This window comes from Camelus bactrianus, chromosome 15 (genome assembly GCF_048773025.1).
Source record: "Camelus bactrianus isolate YW-2024 breed Bactrian camel chromosome 15, ASM4877302v1, whole genome shotgun sequence".
NCBI lineage: Eukaryota > Metazoa > Chordata > Mammalia > Artiodactyla > Camelidae > Camelus > Camelus bactrianus.
In genome coordinates this window covers 40,239,045-40,257,969 of record NC_133553.1, presented here as the reverse complement: position 1 = coordinate 40,257,969, position 18,925 = coordinate 40,239,045, and the positions used below count along the sequence as shown (strand labels likewise).

At 36.0% G+C, this 18,925-nt stretch overlaps 2 protein-coding genes across 4 annotated transcripts in view; one reads left to right on the top strand and one right to left on the bottom strand.

Annotated features, from left to right (window-relative positions):
* GALM (galactose mutarotase) overlaps positions 1 to 432 on the bottom strand; it is a 98,727-nt gene extending 98,295 nt beyond the window's left edge. For both annotated transcript variants that reach the window (XM_010967667.3, XM_045504773.2), the window contains exon 1: positions 292 to 432. The gene's annotated coding sequence lies outside the window, so the exon portion shown is untranslated. The remainder of the gene's footprint in view (positions 1 to 291) is intronic.
* Positions 433 to 528: 96 nt separating this feature from the next.
* Positions 529 to 18,925, top strand: part of HNRNPLL (heterogeneous nuclear ribonucleoprotein L like) — a 34,170-nt gene continuing 15,773 nt past the window's right edge. Inside the window, exons 1-6 of one of the 2 annotated variants that reach the window (XM_074378742.1) lie at positions 529 to 1,139; positions 9,666 to 9,784; positions 14,142 to 14,379; positions 15,801 to 15,881; positions 17,001 to 17,102; positions 17,189 to 17,261. In XM_074378742.1, coding sequence (XP_074234843.1) covers positions 951 to 1,139; positions 9,666 to 9,784; positions 14,142 to 14,379; positions 15,801 to 15,881; positions 17,001 to 17,102; positions 17,189 to 17,261 — 802 coding nt within the window. In that variant the 5' untranslated portion in view covers positions 529 to 950. The remainder of the gene's footprint in view (positions 1,140 to 9,665; positions 9,785 to 14,141; positions 14,380 to 15,800; positions 15,882 to 17,000; positions 17,103 to 17,188; positions 17,262 to 18,925) is intronic. The other variant, XM_074378741.1, reaches the window with a different exon arrangement.

Below are 18,925 nucleotides of genomic sequence, written 5' to 3'. Positions count from 1 at the left end.
GTCTCGTTCAGACTCGCACCTCAGTAAATACCGACTGTTCTCGAATATCTACTCAGGGCCGGTGATAGAGGCCACTTGTACCAGATTTTGCACACAACATAGGGAAGAAGGCTACTCTCACGGTTCTAAGCCCTTTTCTCCCCTCACCCCCTGTAGCTTTAGGGCTGTGTGATTTTCTCTTTTGAAGAGAAGTTAATAAAAGCATTTAAATTAGCGGGAGGGCGGTTAACAACCGCAGCCCTGGCCCCACTGCACGCCTCCTCGCCCGCTGGGGTTCACTTCGTGCCTCACCTCGAGTTAGCCCAACAGCACTAACGGCCGCGGGGGTAGCAACCGCCACTGCGGCGCGCAGCGGACATTGCAAGGCCATGAGTCTCAGGCAAGCGGCGAGTTCAGAAGGCGCGGGGAGGGGGCGGGCGAGGCCAGGCCGTGGTCGGCTTTTGACGAACAGCCTTTACAGCCAATTGGAAGCATGGTCCACTTTTCCCTCTGCCAATAAGGAACGAGGCCCGGGTTGGGGGGGGTGCTTCCCGGGGGCTGCGGCTGGATTCGATCCTACGCCGCCGCCGCGAAGGCGGGGGCGAAGGGTCTGCTTGGGCGGCGAGGAGCGGATTAGGGGAGGAGGGAAGACCGGAAGCCACGGTCGCGTCCCCATCCTTAGATTCGCTCCCCCCGGCTGGGAGCGGATTCGGAGGCAGAGGGAGAGGCTGGATATTGGCTCAGTGATAAAGAGGAGCGGCCGCTCCGGAGCCTCTTCCCGGGGGGCCCCGTTCATCCAGCCCGCTCTCCGGACCCACCCAGCTTCTGAGCGCGCGGCCCCCGCGGACGGCCCAGCTGCGCAGACCTTCGCTGAAGAGGCGCTGCCCGCGGGGAGGACTGGCCGGTGGCGTCCGAGGCCCGCGCCCTGCCGCCACCCCCCCGCCTGCCAGCCGGTCCCTCCGGCCGCCGCCATGTCCTCCTCCTCATCCTCCCCTAGGGAGACGTACGAGGAGGACCGGGAGTACGAGAGCCAGGCCAAACGCCTCAAGACCGAGGAGGGCGAGATCGATTACTCGGCAGAGGAAGGCGAGAACCGCCGGGAAGCGACGCCCCGGGGCGGGGGCGATGGCGGCGGTGGTGGCCGGAGCTTCTCACAGCCGGTAACAAAGCGGGGCGCCCAGTCCGCTGTGCCCGGCGGCTCCCCGGGAAGCAGGGCCCGGCGGCGGGGACTCGGCCCTGGGCCTCCCGCCGCTTCGTTTTCCCCTTCTGCTGCGTTGACCCTTTCGGGAAACGCCGGCTCTTCTTTTTGAGGCTTTTAGTCTTCGCCCTACCTGTTTCCAGCATCCCGATCGCGAACCCGGCCCCGGCCTGGCTGCAGGCCCCGCGGAAAGTCAGCCGCCGGCCTTGAACTTGGGGAGGGTCCGGGGGCGGGGGCGGAATGGAGGCGTTGCTCCCGCTCGGGGTCGGGTATGTTGGGGGCGCTCTGTTGCGTGATTAGCCCTTTGTTAGTTTAACTCCTCCGGCGGCTGGCCGGCGTCGGAACGACCCGCTCCCTCAGCCCCCTGCCCGCAGCATCCCCGCGCACTGGTCACGATCTCAGGATAGGGGCGTCGGTTCCGCCCAGGGCTCTTTACGCCCAGGTCCTGAGGAGAGCCGCAGCTAGGTAACAGATTTGGCCCTGACTCGCACACCCTAGTTCCCCTAAAGATTTAATTTAAAAATTTTTACTCTTTATAGACCTGGCGCGCATGCTTTGCTCCAGTTTCATGATTATTGCTCAGTACAGTTTTTAGCTCTTAGGTTGAAAAAAAAAAATGGTAGGTGTTCGCACACCTCTACTTCCAAGTAAAAAGAATCACCGCAGTTCTTCATGGGCAGTTTGTTCCCAATTCGCTCCATAAAAAGAGGAACTGAAAATCGAACACACATTGCTAGATTCTTGTTTCATTAAAAAGGTTAGCTTGAGGCAGAAGGAATGTGAAAATCCACAGCAAGTGGTAGCTCAGCTTTGAGGAAACAAAGTAAAGCAAATGTTTTTGCCCTTTTTGGTGCACTAATGGTGTCTAATAGACTTAAATGTTCTTTAAACGTTTAACACATTTTAATTGTGATTTTTTCAAAGCAGACTTTTCCCGAAATTTATGAAATTTTGCACATACATTCTAATATTAGAATGTTTTGCACCTTTTATAAGAAATTATAAGTCTTAGCAAATTAGAAGTCTGTTAGCTCTTTTTTGCATTTTTATGTAAAAAATTCTGGTCAGTAGTTTCCAGTGTTAGAGTTCCAAATACAAATGTTGCCACATTAAAAAAAAAAAGGAACTTTTTCTTCCTCTAAATTTAAGAGTTTTCTTACATCTAGATACTGCTTTCGACTTTTGTTCCTGGCTATTTGGAACATTCAAAATGTAACTTCAGACTTCATAATGTAACAAAAAGTGTGAATAAAGGAAGTGCATTTCTTAAGTTTCAGTTCAAAGCCAACTCTATTGTGGATGCTGGAAACAGGAATATTATAATTGATATTTAGATGCATTGGATCAGTGTATTTCTTTTGCCCAAGTCTTGCTTGAATTTTTGTGCCGCAGCATGAAATGTCTTCCATCAAGTGTCTTGGGAAAATATTTTAACCTGTTTATTAAAAAATTTTTGTTTTTGAAAACAAATTAAATATTAAGCCAATAGTATTATTTTGGATGTTGGGAAGAAAATTATGTATAATTAATACATCCAGAGTGAATTTTATGTAGCAGTGGGAATAGCACTGGACAGGTCTTGGGGAGAGTCAGGCTAGCACACATCTATGTGACCTTGGGAAAGTCACTTTACTACTTAGAATTCTCTTAGTCTGTAAAATGTGAAAGTTGAACTACAGGCTTTCCATACCTGAAGTTGTAGTTCAGTGATTGATGTAATACAGCTTTTAAATTACCTCGGCAGGAACTAATGTATGCAGATTGAGTTATAAATTCAAATTTTGTTTATCTTATTGGTGTTATATTTCTTAAGAGAGGGTGAATTGCTTTTATTTAACAGTAGAACCAATACTGCACTGTGAAATCTAATGAAGGATTATTTTTCCTGTTTTTTAAACATTTTTCTTCATGTAATTTCGGGTACTATTTTTGAAATCATTGCAACTGTGGAAACCTGCACATACTAAAATTTTACTAGGACAGGAATGCCCTGAATAGACGTTTACTGTCTAGTGTGTCATTATCCAGAAGTATAGTAATTCATCTAGCTGAAAAAGGTTTGGCTCAACCTCAGCCAGGTCCCAGAAGAAATAAACCTTTGTGATCAAACTATGTGAGTAAATGCAGATTAGGTACAATGATGGGTAATCTTTTCAACTCTAGTTGGAAGTTTGTAAAAGTGTACAGTAAGACTTCAGAGATTTACATGAGATTTACATTGGCTTTTCATAAGTTTCCTTGAGAATATTAACTAGATTTAAAGAGGAACATGAGTATTTAAGAAAAACTGCTTCTACAAATGCTCCTGATTTAAAGATGAATTGATCATTGTGAATGATCATGATGTTTTAAGGTATAAAGAGAAATGAGTTTGTAGTTCAGATATGAGAAATGATACCCTTCAAATTTATGTCTTCTGGTACTTTGAAGAGCAAAACCCCTCCTGAGTGTTTCAGATTGTTTGGGCTGCATTTTGAACAAAGCTTGATTATGGAGGTTCATGCTATATATTATACAATTAACTTTATTCTTACGGAGTAAGTTGTATTCTTAAATTTTTCAGTTATGACCTTCAAGATCGTATTAATAGTAAATTTCTGTATCTTTTAAAAAAAGCAGCTTGACTTCTAAATATTAGCACTTCACTTGGCAAAACCAGTTGAGGAACTGAATTGGGAAGTTACCTAGAAAAGATTTTCTTTTATAAAGATTGGTATCAATAAAAATTAATGGAGTGCTAATTTATTTTAGAGACTTTTAAGTTTTTCTTTTATTCTGCTCTGCTAATGAGTAAACAGGCAAATCAGTGACTGTTAAAGTGATTTGTTTGCTGATGAGGTGAAAATATGTTTCTCAACTTTTAATAAATAGACTTGCAAGGTGGCAAAATGCCAAGATAAAAATATAGATCTTAGGATTTCCAAATAAAGGAATATGCATTATATAGAGAATCTAGTTTGAATTTAAGATGCACTGTTAAACTTTAAAGATCTGAATACAGAGATGATAGGAATATTTTGATGGCTTATTGAGATGACTATGGAATGGGAGGTGGCATGAAGTCACTTTGTTAGCTTAGCTCCCACAGGAAAAGTTGAGAGACTGTGACAGCATAGTAACTATGCTCTGGAGAATAAAAAAGTTCAAGGATGTGTACCTCAGAGGTAAGTGCCAGAGCTTTGAGGCTTCTGTAGCAGTAACGTCCTGTCTCATTTAGCTAAGCTGCTAAAGTAGAGTGAGGATTTTAGGCCTAGTTTTGGGAAGTAAATGAAAAGTAGTAGGTTTTACTATCTTTTGGTTTTAACAAGTGACCATTTCTTCATGTTAGTACAAAGAGTGAAAAGTGCTGTTAATAGAGCCATAAGCCCAACTAAAGCAGGTGCCTTGGCTCTGCTACCAATATGCTTTGTGACTTAACCTCTGTGGAACTCACCTTGCTACCAGTCACATGAGCTGGTTGGATTAGATGATCACTATGATCTCTTAGCTCATTAAAAAGTAATACTTGAGCCTTATCATATGCTAGGTTCTGTTCTTGGTGATGAGGATATAATAGTAAAAAAAAAAATCCATATCTAAAAATCTGTGATTCTACCTCATTTAGTGCTTTCTTTCTCTCTATGAAGTTGAGTACAACTTTCAAAGCTTGCAGTTGCAGGCGTAGCACCAACTCAGATGAATTTAAGCAAAACCAAAAGGGGCGGTAATAGGAAATGTATTGGCCCATATACTTACGAATGCCAAATTGTGGCATTAGTTTTAGGCATGGCAGGATCTAAGGATTTAAATGATGTCATCATAGGGACAAGATTCTGTCTCTTTATATGTTTCAGCTCTATTTCCTCTATGTAGTGATAAAGCAAGGATTACATTCTTATAGCTAGCAAATAAAACAGTCTCCCCGAGAGCCCGCATTCATTCCCTCTGATCAGCCATTTTTTTATGTCCCCTTACCCCCAGCTAGTCACTGGACTACCTCTGAAGTTAGGGAGGCATGACTATATGACTGAGAATATCAGTAGAATAATTTGGGGTTGAGGAATTTTTCTTTTTTTGTGTTTAACCAGAAGAATGGGAAAGGCGTTCTGAATAGGCAAAACCAAAGGATTTCTACCACATGAGCAAAAAAATAAAGATTAGTTTTTAAAAAGTTATTTGAAGCATATGGCTGTTCTTTTTAATCTTTGCCATGGAATCAAATGTACCTTAAAACTTTGGATAGGAAAATTAAAGGCTTTCCCATATTTTGAATCTGCTCTATTATTTCCTTCAGAAAAGAAAAAGACCAAGTAAAGAGATGTGATTGTTTAATTTAGTAAGAAAAAACGTGTACTAACTAGTTAACTCTAAGCACAGTGTGAGTTAAAAAATATTTGCAACCGTACCTTAAACTAGTTTGTCCTTGGTCTATATGAAGTATCCAAAATAAAAGGAGGGGTAATCTTAAATATCTCGAAATACTGTACTTATTTCTTGGTACTATATTAATAAATTCTAGTGTATCCAGAAAATTATTACCAGAATAGAGAAGGCACTCAAAATCACATCATAAGAGGAATGACAGAAGATATTTGGGGAATATTTAGCCTGAAGGTTAAACTTAGGTATGATTTAAGAAATCGTCACAAGCAATAGGAAGGTTATGTAAAAGGGAAATGAAGATAAGGATGGGGGTGGCAACTAATATTTATTGAACCCTTATTCAACAACTACGTCTAGCACTGTGCTAGACACTGTATATTCTGTTTATTTGTTGTAGTTTTATGTGATAAGGATTTTCTTATTTTTTTAAAAGTGAAACTGAAGCTCAGAAAGATTAAGTAGTGTTAGATCACAGAGCTAGTAAACATCCAAAGATTTACATGCCTGGGTCTGACTTTAAAAGCCATTTTGTATAGGAAGTTACAGGGAGACAGATTTGGATGCATATTATGAAGAATTTTCTAAAAATAGGCTGTCTCATGAAGTAGTATGTTTTCCTGTCATTGGAGGTGTTTAAGGAGAGGCTGATAATCACTTGTAGTAGGTCTGTGTGTGTTTGGTTTTGGGGAATGAATTATTGAATTTGAGACTTGTCTGTTTTAATCCTATATTTGTAGGAGGGCAGAAACGGTTGTTCATTGACTGTTGAACATGTTATGCATGGAGATATTGGGAAAACAAAAAGCCTAAGGACATTGTGAGTTTACAGTTTCACTATATTGAGAGATGTTAATGGGCCCTTCTCATTCCTCTCAGATAGAAGCTTCATTTATACTCTGTTGATCCCTTTTCTTTGGTTGAGCCTGGTCTTCAAATCTGCAATAGTCAAAATTAGCACTCAAGATTGGTATTACTGGAGTTTGCCCTTGAGTTAGCATTTGAGGGTCTAGGAGTTTGTAACTGGTCTGTAGCTTGCAGTGAGGACCAAATAATGCTTCCATATATATAGTTGATCCAGTTTATCTGAAGAAGGGATTGAGTAATTAAAAAAGAAAAAAAATGTATACATATGTTGTAGGCATGCCTCCATTTGTTGGGTACTTATTTGGAGTATTGTTTCTAGTCTGATAAATAATAGATAGAAATAGACCAGGAGAGAGCCTAGATAACTAAACATTTGAAATGAAAAGAATTTGGGCTCCTATAAGAGAAAGGATTAAAAAACTCCTTAAGCTTTAGAAGACATGGCCAAAGTATTAATACGTGGATGGGGTGAATAATAACTGACTTATTCACCAATTTAGGATTCACGTGCATAGTATGATGCTTGAAGGAGGTAATTTTAGGGTAGTAAAAGAAGCTCCACAGATGATTTCAGATTTGTTATCACCATTGTATAGTATAGGTAGAGATAAAATGTTGGTTTAAGAAAAGTGTTAGTATATTGGGGGGAAAAGAAGGATGGTGAAAATACAGTTTGGAAAGATACCTTTAATATGTCAGTTTTATATTTGGAAACAACCCTAGAGTTGTTTTGTTTTGTTTTTTTAAATAAACTACAGACAGGATGAGAAATTCTTAAGTTCAAAAAAAAGGGGACATAATTTAAAGATACAGAAATATCAAGGTAGATAAAATGGAAGGCAGAGTTATTGGGAATAAGGGAAATACAGGGAGGTATGGGATATGTTCTCAGCCTTGAGGTTGGGATAATCATATCTTCCCCTAAGTACCATACTGAATGCATTTAACATCTTTCAGCCTTTAAAGAATGACTTAAATCTTGATCTATTTATTTAGGAAATATAATTAAATAATAATTTATTGAAGTCAGATCTTTTGAGGGATTTTTAAACTGGTCCTACAATCCATTTCTTTGTAAGAGACCAGTGTGGAGAATACTCGTATTTTTTAGCACTGTGTGCAAGATAGTGGTTATCCACAACGGGAAGAGGGGTAGGGGGAGGAGTTGTGTTTGCCAGCTGATTTCTAAGGATCAACAGAGATGACTGTCTTATTTCTTGCGGTTTATTATTGTCTAATTATTTTTGGAGTAAAATTTGCTTATATTTTAAATGTATTCCCTAAATTAAATTTTTCGGTATTATTTAGAGTTTTTGTCCTGTATTATTGTTATCCAGCTATACTTAAGAGCTTAATGATGATAATGTACTTTTGGTTGTAGTTTCACTGAGGCAGCCTCATTTGTTTAGGTTGCTAATAGAGGGTTGGTGTCACATAGGGTTCAATCAGAATGATTCACTTCAAACTTAGTAGCATGTAATGAGTATTTGTTTAACCATGGAAAAGCCTCAGCATAAGCAATTCAAATGAAATTCCAAGGATTGAATTAGTATTTGCAAAGGACTGGATTTATTTGTTGGATTTGACAAGAGTGTAAGAGTAGTCTCATGGTTATTTTATATATTTAAATTAGTTATTTTCTTTAAACTCTTAACATTTTTATTGGCAGGGCACAAGACTATTACAGGATTTCCTAACAGTTTTTATAATAAAGAAAAATTAGTGAGTCTTAAAAATAGTCATAAAGGGATTTAATGTTCTTAAAACAATTCTTAAATTTTAATGGTAAAACATTTGTGCTTTTAGGTTAGGAGGAAAAACCTTTTCCTCTTTGTGGGAGAAAAAACCTTTCATTTAACAGGTTTTTTGGGCGGTGTATATATGAGTTGTACATGGAAGTCATTTCTTTCCTTTTTAAAAAATATTTTTAAATTGGAATATATTAGTATATAATACTATGTTAGTTTCAGGTGTACTGCATAGTGATTTGACATTTGGATACATTGTGAAATGATCCCCATGACAAGTCTAGTAACCATCTGTCCCATATGAATGTATTATAATATTACTGACCACATCCTTTATGCTATATATTACATTCTGTGGCTTATTTGTTTTATAACTGGAGGTTTGTACTTCTTAATCCCCTTTACCTATTTCACACCACCCCCTCGACAACCACCCATTTGTTCTTGGTATCTATGAGTCTGTTTTTGTTTTGTTTTGCTTGTTTGTTTTGTTTGTTAGATTCCACATAATACCCTTTAGATCCATCCATGTTGTCATAAATGGCAAGATGTCATTTTTATGGCTGAATAATATTCCATTTTAGACATACATACCACATCTTTATCCATTCATCTACTGATGGACACTTACCATGCTATGGAAGTCACTTCTGAAGTGATGCAGGGGAGATGACCAGTGGCTAGTTATAAATATAGTTCTTTGTCTAAGTAGAGCTTGAATAAGTAAATGAGAGCTATTTTCATTTTCAAGATAATTCTCATGCATAGTCTCCTTTAAATTAAACTTTAAGACCATATGTTTCAAAACTTCTTGCTGGGCATACTCAGAGATACACAGTACTTCACAGAAGCCCAGGAAGTTTTGTATTTTGAGTATTCCTTGTTCATCAGCAAAGGTGGTACCTTGCATAAATTTAAGTTGGCAAGTGTACAAGTGAGTAACTTCAAGGTATAGTAGGACTAGATAACCAAATAAACAAGGACAAAAGGTGGTATTAATCTATACTGCAGGAAAGATAAAGTATATAATCTTAATAATAAACAAAAATTTTAAATTGTGACTTTGTTCATTTGGACTACTTGAGATTTTGATTTTATGGAGGTGAAACTATGAAATTATGAATATGAAGTATATTTCCAGTTGTAGCATGTTTTGAACCTGCTGAAGTTTTTTCTGAGATTTCCTTGAAGTTGAAATAAGTTATTTTTTAATTGATACATAGTTAATCTAGTATAGTTAGTCTAGTATTATATAAGTTGAAGTTCAAATAAGTTATTAAGTAACTTATTTGTACTTCTTATTGTGAGACAGTGCTCCCTTCTAAGAAATCAAAATTTTCATGCCAAACACTTAATTGATAATTTTACTCTTAAGTCCTTTTGCTTACTTGTGAATTGTGAGTTGGTTTGAGATTTTTAAAAAAATGTTTGCTTTTTAATGCAGAGAGAGATTTACTGAAAGGTGCAATTTAGACTTTTAAAGTTTTTAACTAGAAATTATTTTATCTTGATAGGAGGCAGGTGGAAGTCATCATAAAGTTTCTGTTTCACCTGTTGTCCATGTTCGAGGACTCTGTGAATCTGTGGTGGAAGCAGACCTCGTGGAGGCTCTGGAAAAATTTGGGACAATATGGTAAGGCCAATAGGGACTTAATGCAAATTGTGAAAAGTTATTATAGAACACTACAAGCCTTGATGTTTAACCATAGTATATATTGTTTCCATATGACTGTATTTCTTTGAAACCTTTTGACTCTTTCTGGAATGATGCATGGATAAATTTTTGTGAATCTACACTCACCTCTCACTCCTCAACCAGGTTGTATATAAAATTGATTATTGCATCTTTCATCTTATTTTCAAATGAGTGCATGATTTCTTCTTAAGTTCTACTTTAAACAATTGAGTTAATTAATTACATCTTTTGTCTTCAGAGTTTCAATTAGTGGTACTTAAATACTGATTTTTTTGTTTTTATTTGTTTTGACTATTTATAAATTAATTGGCAATGAAAAATGGGTAGTTTAAGGGGAAGGCATTATTTCATTAGGTGCCTGTTGCTGTGAGTTCTTAACGCAGATCAAGAGCAGTCAGTGTTTTAGCTTAGCTTGTCTTCCTTTTGTGTTTTGTATTCACTCAGGCTCCTCCTTTCTCTTCCCACAGCTGGTGTGTGCTTAAGAATATTGACTTATAAAAATAAATTAAAAAAAAATACTGACTTAAGTGAAAAACATAATTTAAAAAGTGAATATGCTGCTAAAAATAGACACTCAAAAATTCTTTCTAAATTATTTTTGGAGTATGCCTGGCTGTTGTTCTCTTCTTAGTATGGATAATCTAGAGGGTTTGTTTTTTTTTTTTTCCCCTATTGATAGATACGGGATTTTTGTTATAGATAGCAGAGATACAGACTAAGTCATAATATATAAATAGGAGAGAAATTTCAGTATGTTTACTGAGATAACTTGATTGCTTCAATTTTATAGAAATATATGGAGTTTTGAGTATTGAAAGGATGGTGCATAAATAGTTGGTGAGGGAGTGATCAGAGATGTTCAACAGAGAGGAATCATTGCTCAAAGGGTACTAGTAGTGTTAGGGGACACCTTCCCTCATGGCATCTTTTTTATTAATTTCTTTGGTGACCTTATTAAAAAGTAGATGACTTAGCAAACCAGTTCCCTCAACTTATGTACCTCAGAAACCACTGTTAACATACTAATCATCCTTGGAAGTACAAATTAGAAATCCACACGGGCATAAAAAAGCCCGTTTCTAGAAGTATCACCAAGATGACTATCACTTCTTAGTCATTTGGAGCTGATACTGGAAGTTTGTCTGGAGAGTTACACAGTTTTGAAGCAGACTTCTTAGACCATATTTAGACTTGCATGTTGGCATTAGACTAGCTCCAGTCACTATAAAGTGTTGCATTCATTGTCCCATGGAGAATAAAGAGATGGTTATCTCTGGATTATTTTTCTTCTGTTTTTATATATTTAGGGCTTTCTAAGTTACTTTCTTATAGCCAAGAAATACTAAAGCAATGTCAAAAACAAGATGATGAACAAATACAGTTTATGGAAATAATAACTATCGATATTTTGTTTGTTTCTTTCTTTTTTTGTGTATGCGTGGGAGGAGATGATTAGATTTATTTGTTTATTTTTTAAGGAGGTACTGGGCATTGAACCTGGGACTTTCTGCATGCTGAGCATACACTCTACCACTTGAGCTATGTCCTCCCAACTAACTACTGATATTTTGATGTTAATTATGACCATGATCTGAATGCTGGAGATTAAAGAAATAGAACTATTTGTTTAAATTAGTAATTTGAATTACTTTTGAGTGGCCTATCCAGTTTTAGACTCTATACTGTTTGATATTTAGTCCATAGTGTTCCATATATGAATGTTACTCAGTTAATTTGCATAGTACATCCTTTTGCCCTCAAGATTGGTAGTTATGTGGATAGAAAAGTCTTAAAGTAATTGGAACAAATTAGTGTATAATTAAGAGCTTAATTGGCATAAATACGTTTAATAGGAGTTTGAATTGTGTGAAATGATCTTAAGAGGTGGCTGTTACTAAAGCTGAAGGAACCTTGGGCAGCCTTATATGAGGAGTAGGTGTTTTGCTTCAAAATGTGGCATTTGTAGAACCTTTCCCTATTTTTTTTTTTTTTTTGTTCTTGTTGACTTGAGGGGGAGTATAAAGATTATATAGAAAACTGCTCATATTAAAAAGGTGTGTCACCAAGTTCAATATATAGTAAGTTTATACTTAAAAACTAGATGCATAGGAAAGAGTTTAAGAGAAACTATAACAGGATGTTGAGAATGGTTGTTATCAGGCTAATAAAATTGCTGTGTTTTGGTCTTTATTCTGTGTATTATAATCAAAAGAATATTTAAAGGTATGTGCAGAGTCTCTTTTCCTCCCTTTTCCCTTCTCATTAAAGGAGAGGATGCTAGGTAGTGATTAGCTATACCAGTTTAAATTTTAAAACAAAACTTTGGGGATTCTAATTTGTACAGTGAATCTCTTGCTTCCTCCTATTTTTATTTAAAAATTAGTAAACATGTTTCAAGCTATAAGTTGAAAGCACCTATCCTACTGTGTTCCTTAGTCTTTTTGTTTATTTTTTTTTCTCTTTGGTGTTTTGGTCTTTATCATATTAATGCTTTTTAAAGATTTTTTTAAAAATTATGTGCCACACAATTTAAGTACATTCTAAAATGTCTGTAACCTTCTAATTTTCCTTTCTCTGTCTTCATGTGGTGCCACTTTTCCTGAATAACGTATTTAACTTTTAAGTCTGTGCTTCTAGCTCCATATTATAATTATAGAAAGCAGTTTTTACTATGAACAGGTAAGTCTATTATAATAGGCCAATAAAGAATTTGTTTTTGAGCCTTTATAATTTTTCTGTTTCCAAAAAGCCAAAGGGCATTATTAACATACTTACTTGGGATATCATTTAGTTATTAAACCAACTTATATTTGTGAGAGGAGAATATTATTATTTAATTTCTTTTAGCATAGACCTGATTCCAGGGGTTTCTGTTTTTTTGCATGCAAGACTTTAGAACTTCAGCTAGGAGTCTGCATTTCTAAAAGGAATGTTTCTCTCTTGGAATTTATATGTTGCATTTATAGTTAGTAAACCTTTAATCCCAGGCTTTATTATTTCTGTATTTCTTCTTTAATTTTGAATAATGTGGGTTGAGAGAGCTAACAAGCCTCATAGACCAACAAATATTGATTGAATACCTGTCATGTGCCAGGCTCCGTTTCTAGATTCTGAGGATATAAAGATGAATGAGGCAAGGCAAGCAATTTGTATGCAGAAACTATAATCTTGACAGCAGTCCTCCGAGTTGTGTAAAGGAGGAAGCTGAAATTCATAAGAAATTACATCATTTGCCAGGTTACGAAGTCTATTTCTTATTAAGAAACTACTTGCTAGTTTTTGAAGCATAGAGGTAGGTCCTGGATGCCTGACTGAGGGGCAGTGCTGTCACTGAGTACCTGGCCTGATGTTGTTTCTCTGGCCTTCTGCTATTATCAAAAGCATGTTAATTGTATTTTAAAATCTTTTTGAGGTCCTTGTTCCTGTGAATAGGGAACATGTTGTTTCCTTGTCCTGATCTATGTGTTCTCATTTCTCTCTTCCCTCCATTTCTTTTTCATTTCATGTATTAAAATATATTCTCCTTCCCAAAGAGTGTACAATGAAAAGTAAATACTTTGGCGGGGGAGGGTATGGCTCAGTGGTAGAGTGCGTGCTTAGCATGGACTAGGTCTTAGGTTCAATCTCCAGTACCTCCATTAAAATAAATAAATAAATAAATAAATAAAAACCTAATTACCTCCCCCCAAAAAGTAAATACTTCATCCTCTTACCCATAGGCATCCATGATTACCATATTCTGGTGAATATCTTTTTATGGATTCTTCAATATTTAAAAATATTTAAGAATTTTAGAGGAGATTATTATATGAAATTTGATCTGTTTGTAGTTCTTTTTATCTTTTGGTTCTCTATTTTTAGTGAGATAAATGAAAGTGTAGTCATTTCTTCCTATGACACTTATTTGGAAAATTCAGTAGAAAGAGTTTACCTTCTGTTGCGGTTTATCTATTGATTTCTGTATCTAGATATTTTCTAATACTGCTTGGAGTTGGCATACTGAGGAATAAACTAGATGGCGTTATTAGTAACCGATAACAGAATTGCACTTGAGAGTATGAGGGAGATATAAGCTTTCACTCATAGGAGTAGGAGCTTTCAAATATGCACCATCTACCTGGTATACCACGTCTTATTTGGATGATTTAGGAGCTAACACTGGATGTAGGTAGTGAAGACTACTGATCTGTATGATTTGACACATTTTTATTAAAGTCTTCTTTTACTTGACTGAGAAAAATAATGTTAATTGAACTTGCTATATTAGGGTATTCTTTCCCCATCTGCCTTTCAGCTATGTGATGATGATGCCATTTAAACGGCAGGCTCTAGTGGAATTTGAGAACGTAGACAGTGCCAAAGAATGTGTGACGTTTGCTGCAGATGAACCTGTGTACATAGCTGGGCAGCAAGCTTTTTTCAACTATTCTACAAGCAAAAGGATCACTCGGCCAGGAAATACTGATGATCCATCAGGAGGCAACAAAGTTCTGCTGCTGTCAATTCAGAATCCTCTTTATCCAATTACGGTGGTGTGTATTTTTAGTAAGACAAAGTAAATTAAAAATGATTTTGAAATTTGCCTTGTGTGAATAACCTGTAGTTTTCTTCACAGCCATCTAGATATTTGAAAAGAGTGGGTTTTTAAAAAAGAATTGTTAAAATTAATCTTAATTTTGGCTATCAAGTTTAACGCACAAAGAAATGATGAGCACTGAAGCTATGAAAAGGTCAGAAGCACAGTTGTCATTATTAATAAGCACATTTAAAAATCTTATTGTTTAGGGTCAGTGTTAACTCTCTTTCTAATAATAAAGTATTAGACTTGTTGGAAATGATCCAAGAAATATCTCAGTTATATGCAAGCACGTGTGTTAAGAGCATCTATTAGGTAATGACAGAATCTCGTAGTAGAGTAAGACGCAACTATTGTTATAAGCTGTGTAGAGATAGCTTGTTAGAAACCTATCCGATTTACTTTAAATTCTCTTCTTCACACTTTCAAAAAGTGATATTAATAGGGTTTTTAAAAGGATTTATGTCTTGAACCAGTTGAGTTTTCTACTTCATAATAATCACATGCTGTTTAATAATAAACTAGTGACAAAGACACTTGATTTTTGTAATGAAATCACAGTAAATGGAGCTTCACTTAGTACAGTTGCTAGTAAGGGTATGTGATATTGGGACATAAAACAAAGCATAAGACACTATTTAAATTTAGTTAGGCATTATATATCTCTTTACTTTTATAATATTTATAGACTTACTGATTAAATAGTAATATATTTGCAGTATTTGGTGTTTAAGGAAAAAGAATGTAAGTATTATGAGTACTCTGATTTGTTTACTGTATCTTTAGTACCTAGTGATGTGGCTGGGTAATTGTAGGTGCTCAAGAAATTTGAAAGTTGAAGAATTGTTCCTAAGTGGGTATTTAGATTCGCAGATAATTGAGGCATCTTGTTTAGTGAAATTTAATACTGTATAAATGATCTTCCCTGAGCCTTTCCTCTATAGCCATTGTCCTTGAAAAATAAATACTGAGTTGTTCTACTACTACTTTTTAATAAACATTTATTACTTTAAGTGGTTATAAGATTAAACATTTCAAAAGCACATTTGGAAAAAACAAAGTAATTGATTACAGTTTTGGTTTATTAATTGTGTATTGTCAGAGATTCTTTTAGGCATCTGTTAAGAAAGTACAAATTGAGGATTAATTTAGGAGATAAAAATAAGTAATAATGCACTGGAACTTCTCTAATGTGGGTATATTGTGTAGGTGAGGAAATAACTTTAGACTTACTAAAGTAACAATTTTTAAAAATCTAATTAGTACTTAATAGAAATGATATCTTGACAGTTTTATTTTTAGTAAAATAAAACAGTATACCTGTATTATTTTTCTAAATATAAAATGTGATGAAGTCTTACTTTCTTTCCTTTATAGGATGTTTTATATACTGTATGCAACCCTGTTGGAAAAGTGCAACGTATTGTTATATTCAAGAGAAATGGGATACAAGCAATGGTTGAATATCCTTTATTTGGAATTTTTTATTGATGGGTGTGAATGCTGTGTAATATAGATTATTTTTTCCTGCTTAATCATTTCTAGACAAGTGTTGTTGATTCTCCCCCACTGCTTCCCACATCTATTTATCTTAGATTTAAAAAATGAAACTGCAGTGCCCATAGAGAATTTTACTATTTTTCATAAAATAACTTGCTACTATAAAACAATCCAGTGCTTGATTTTATAGTGTGCTTTGCTTTTTTAATGGGGAGGAAAAACACTATTTGATAATATGTATACTTGTACATTTTTGAAATTTATCCCGAATGGATCTTCTGAATCTCTCTTTAAAATTAGTTTGAAAGTATCAAAACAACGGAGTTGATAGAACCTTTCTTGACTTTCTTCCTTAAATTTTTTTAATGATGGTCATGGTTTATGTATGACTTACTTCTCTATGTTAAATTTGTTATATATTGAGTAAAAAGAGCAAGTTGCAAAATAGTACATATAGTGTAATTCCATTTTAAAAATAATTTGAAAAAGACCCCTAACCTGTATGTATTCATAGAAAAAGGTAGGGATAAATAGCAACCTCTTAATGGTGCTTAGTTCTGGCAAGGTGTTTTTGCTTTTTTTTTTTTTTTTAAACCACTTTTGTGGATTTTTTTTTTTAAACAATTAGAGACTCAAGTAATTTTTTAAAACCAATAAAATTAAGATAATGATTATAAACCTCCCTTCTCAGAAATGTATGAAAATCAAATATTTGTTTTGTGTTATATTGATTCTTTGTAATGTTCTTCCTACTTTAAGAGTAAAATATTTCCTGTTTCAAGATAGCGAGCTGGCCTTTGCTAGGGAATGGAACCATGCTCCATCCTCCCCCACCCCCAATTTATAAAGTACTTCTGATGACCTAGAAGGATTAATGTATACAGTTTGGTTGTATTAAGGTTTCTTTGGTACCCTTGATCTTAAGAATGAATTCTCCTACTAAAATTCATCTATAAATTTTATTTGGCAAAGTACTTCCAGAAATGAGAGAATTATTTCTGATTTTTTTCAGTCCATTTCTTAGAGAGTGAATAGAGATAAATATTGAACACCTTAAACCAAATTTCCTTAATAGAGTTTAAGTTTGAATCAGTCCTTTGTGCCCAGAAAGCTAAAGCAGCACTCAATGGAGCAGATATATATGCTGGATGTTGCACACTAAAAATTGAATATGCACGGGTAAATATTTTTTTTGAACACTCGCCAAAGAAATTTTTATGCTTTGGATATACAATTTGAACTTACTTTCTTTTTAATCTTAACAGCCAACTCGTCTCAATGTTATTAGGAATGACAATGACAGTTGGGACTACACTAAACCATATTTGGGAAGACGAGGTAAGTATTCTATGCATTTTAGAATGTACTTACATCTGCTGACAAATTTTTACGTGTGGTTAGATTCCTTTTTTCTATGAGCTAGTTCATTCAAATGAAAACCTTGCTGGTGAAGCTTTTGTTGCAAAAGGCCTTGTAATGCTGGAAAAGAACCTTGAACATTAGTGCCCCCTACTGGTATGTAATGAGTTATTTATATTTAGTTCAACAAGGAGCCCACACATACAGGCACGCCCGCAGTTCAAGGACTTGCATTTCTCCAAGCAGCTCTCTCTCTTTGGAGGAGAGGAAACTGATTCAGAATATTCCTTAAAAACTGCAGACTTGCACACTGCTTCTCCAAGGAAAGGACTTTTCCCCCAAGCTGGACGAGGCATTAAGAAGGATAGAGGACTCCAGCAGGCTGACTCTACACTTCATCATGCACAACATCGGCATCAGCAAAAAGCCCTCTGAAAAACTCAGACTTGCAATTCACCTTGACTGCATACTGCATGCACCATCACCCCAAGTTTTTAAAGGAGGACACTTAACAGTACTTCAGACTTGCATGGGATGAATACCATGATAGACTGTGCCCATTTATTCAAGTTGTATGTATATATTGGTTTGATTTCCCTTAAGGTTTCAGTTGTAGAATTTAAAACTTTTCATTAATGGATACTAGATTTTATCTACAATGTTGTAAATCTTAATTCCCATTACTGTAACTGTTTGTAGCTTAGATTCAAATTGTTAATTGACAAATAACCAGGGCCACTTTATCTACAGGTCTTGGGAATTACAATGCTTAACCAATCCACACAGATATTAAAGATAAAAAGATTAGAAAGGTGCACACTTGCTGCACTTAAGTTTACTTTTTTTTGTTTTCTCAATTGTGGACGTTGAGTAGAGTAACATAATAATGAAAAAGGTGCATTATATGTAAAAGACGATTTTCTGTGTGGTTTGATTTTTGTAAAGTGGCTGTTTATAATTTGTCACTTTTTGTAACAATTTAAGGTTATCACTCATGTTAATTATGTAACTAGAAATTTTGATATTTCAGATGTAGGTGAAAGTAACATGTGTTCAAAGTAGAATATATTTAAACTTGATAGATCAGAAAATAAGAGCATTTCATTTGAGGTGCGTTTTCACCTATAACATAAATGCTAGATTTCGTGAGCATAGGTTTGACTGACAAAATTGTTCAACTGACTGTGTGGCAATTCTGGAATATACAAATCAAAATGTGGATCTTGTAAAAACAAGGGGGCTGCAGTATTGGCTATATCTCAACTACAATATCAGTGTTTGAACCATGTGTTGGAAGAACTCACGAAGATGAGTATGTCTGTAGAAGTCAATAAACTAGGAAAAAATTTTATGGCATTTAAAGTATCTTGTGGCAGTAGACTCCATAGTGCATGTACTCTTGCCAAAAGAAAAAAAATGAGACATTGCAGTGATCCTTTGCATGTTCAGATATTTAGGACTTTTGGTTGATTGGCCCCTTTAATTCTCAATTCTCAGGAAATCATCTTGCCTTATGCATGGGGTTGCAGAGAGGTTTGTTTGGTAAAGCAGGTTTGGTTGGACCCCACGTTTTTCACTACTCACAGAAATCTGCTTGGCATAGGGTTGGTATAGTTGAATACACTGTTGGAATACAAAGCCTT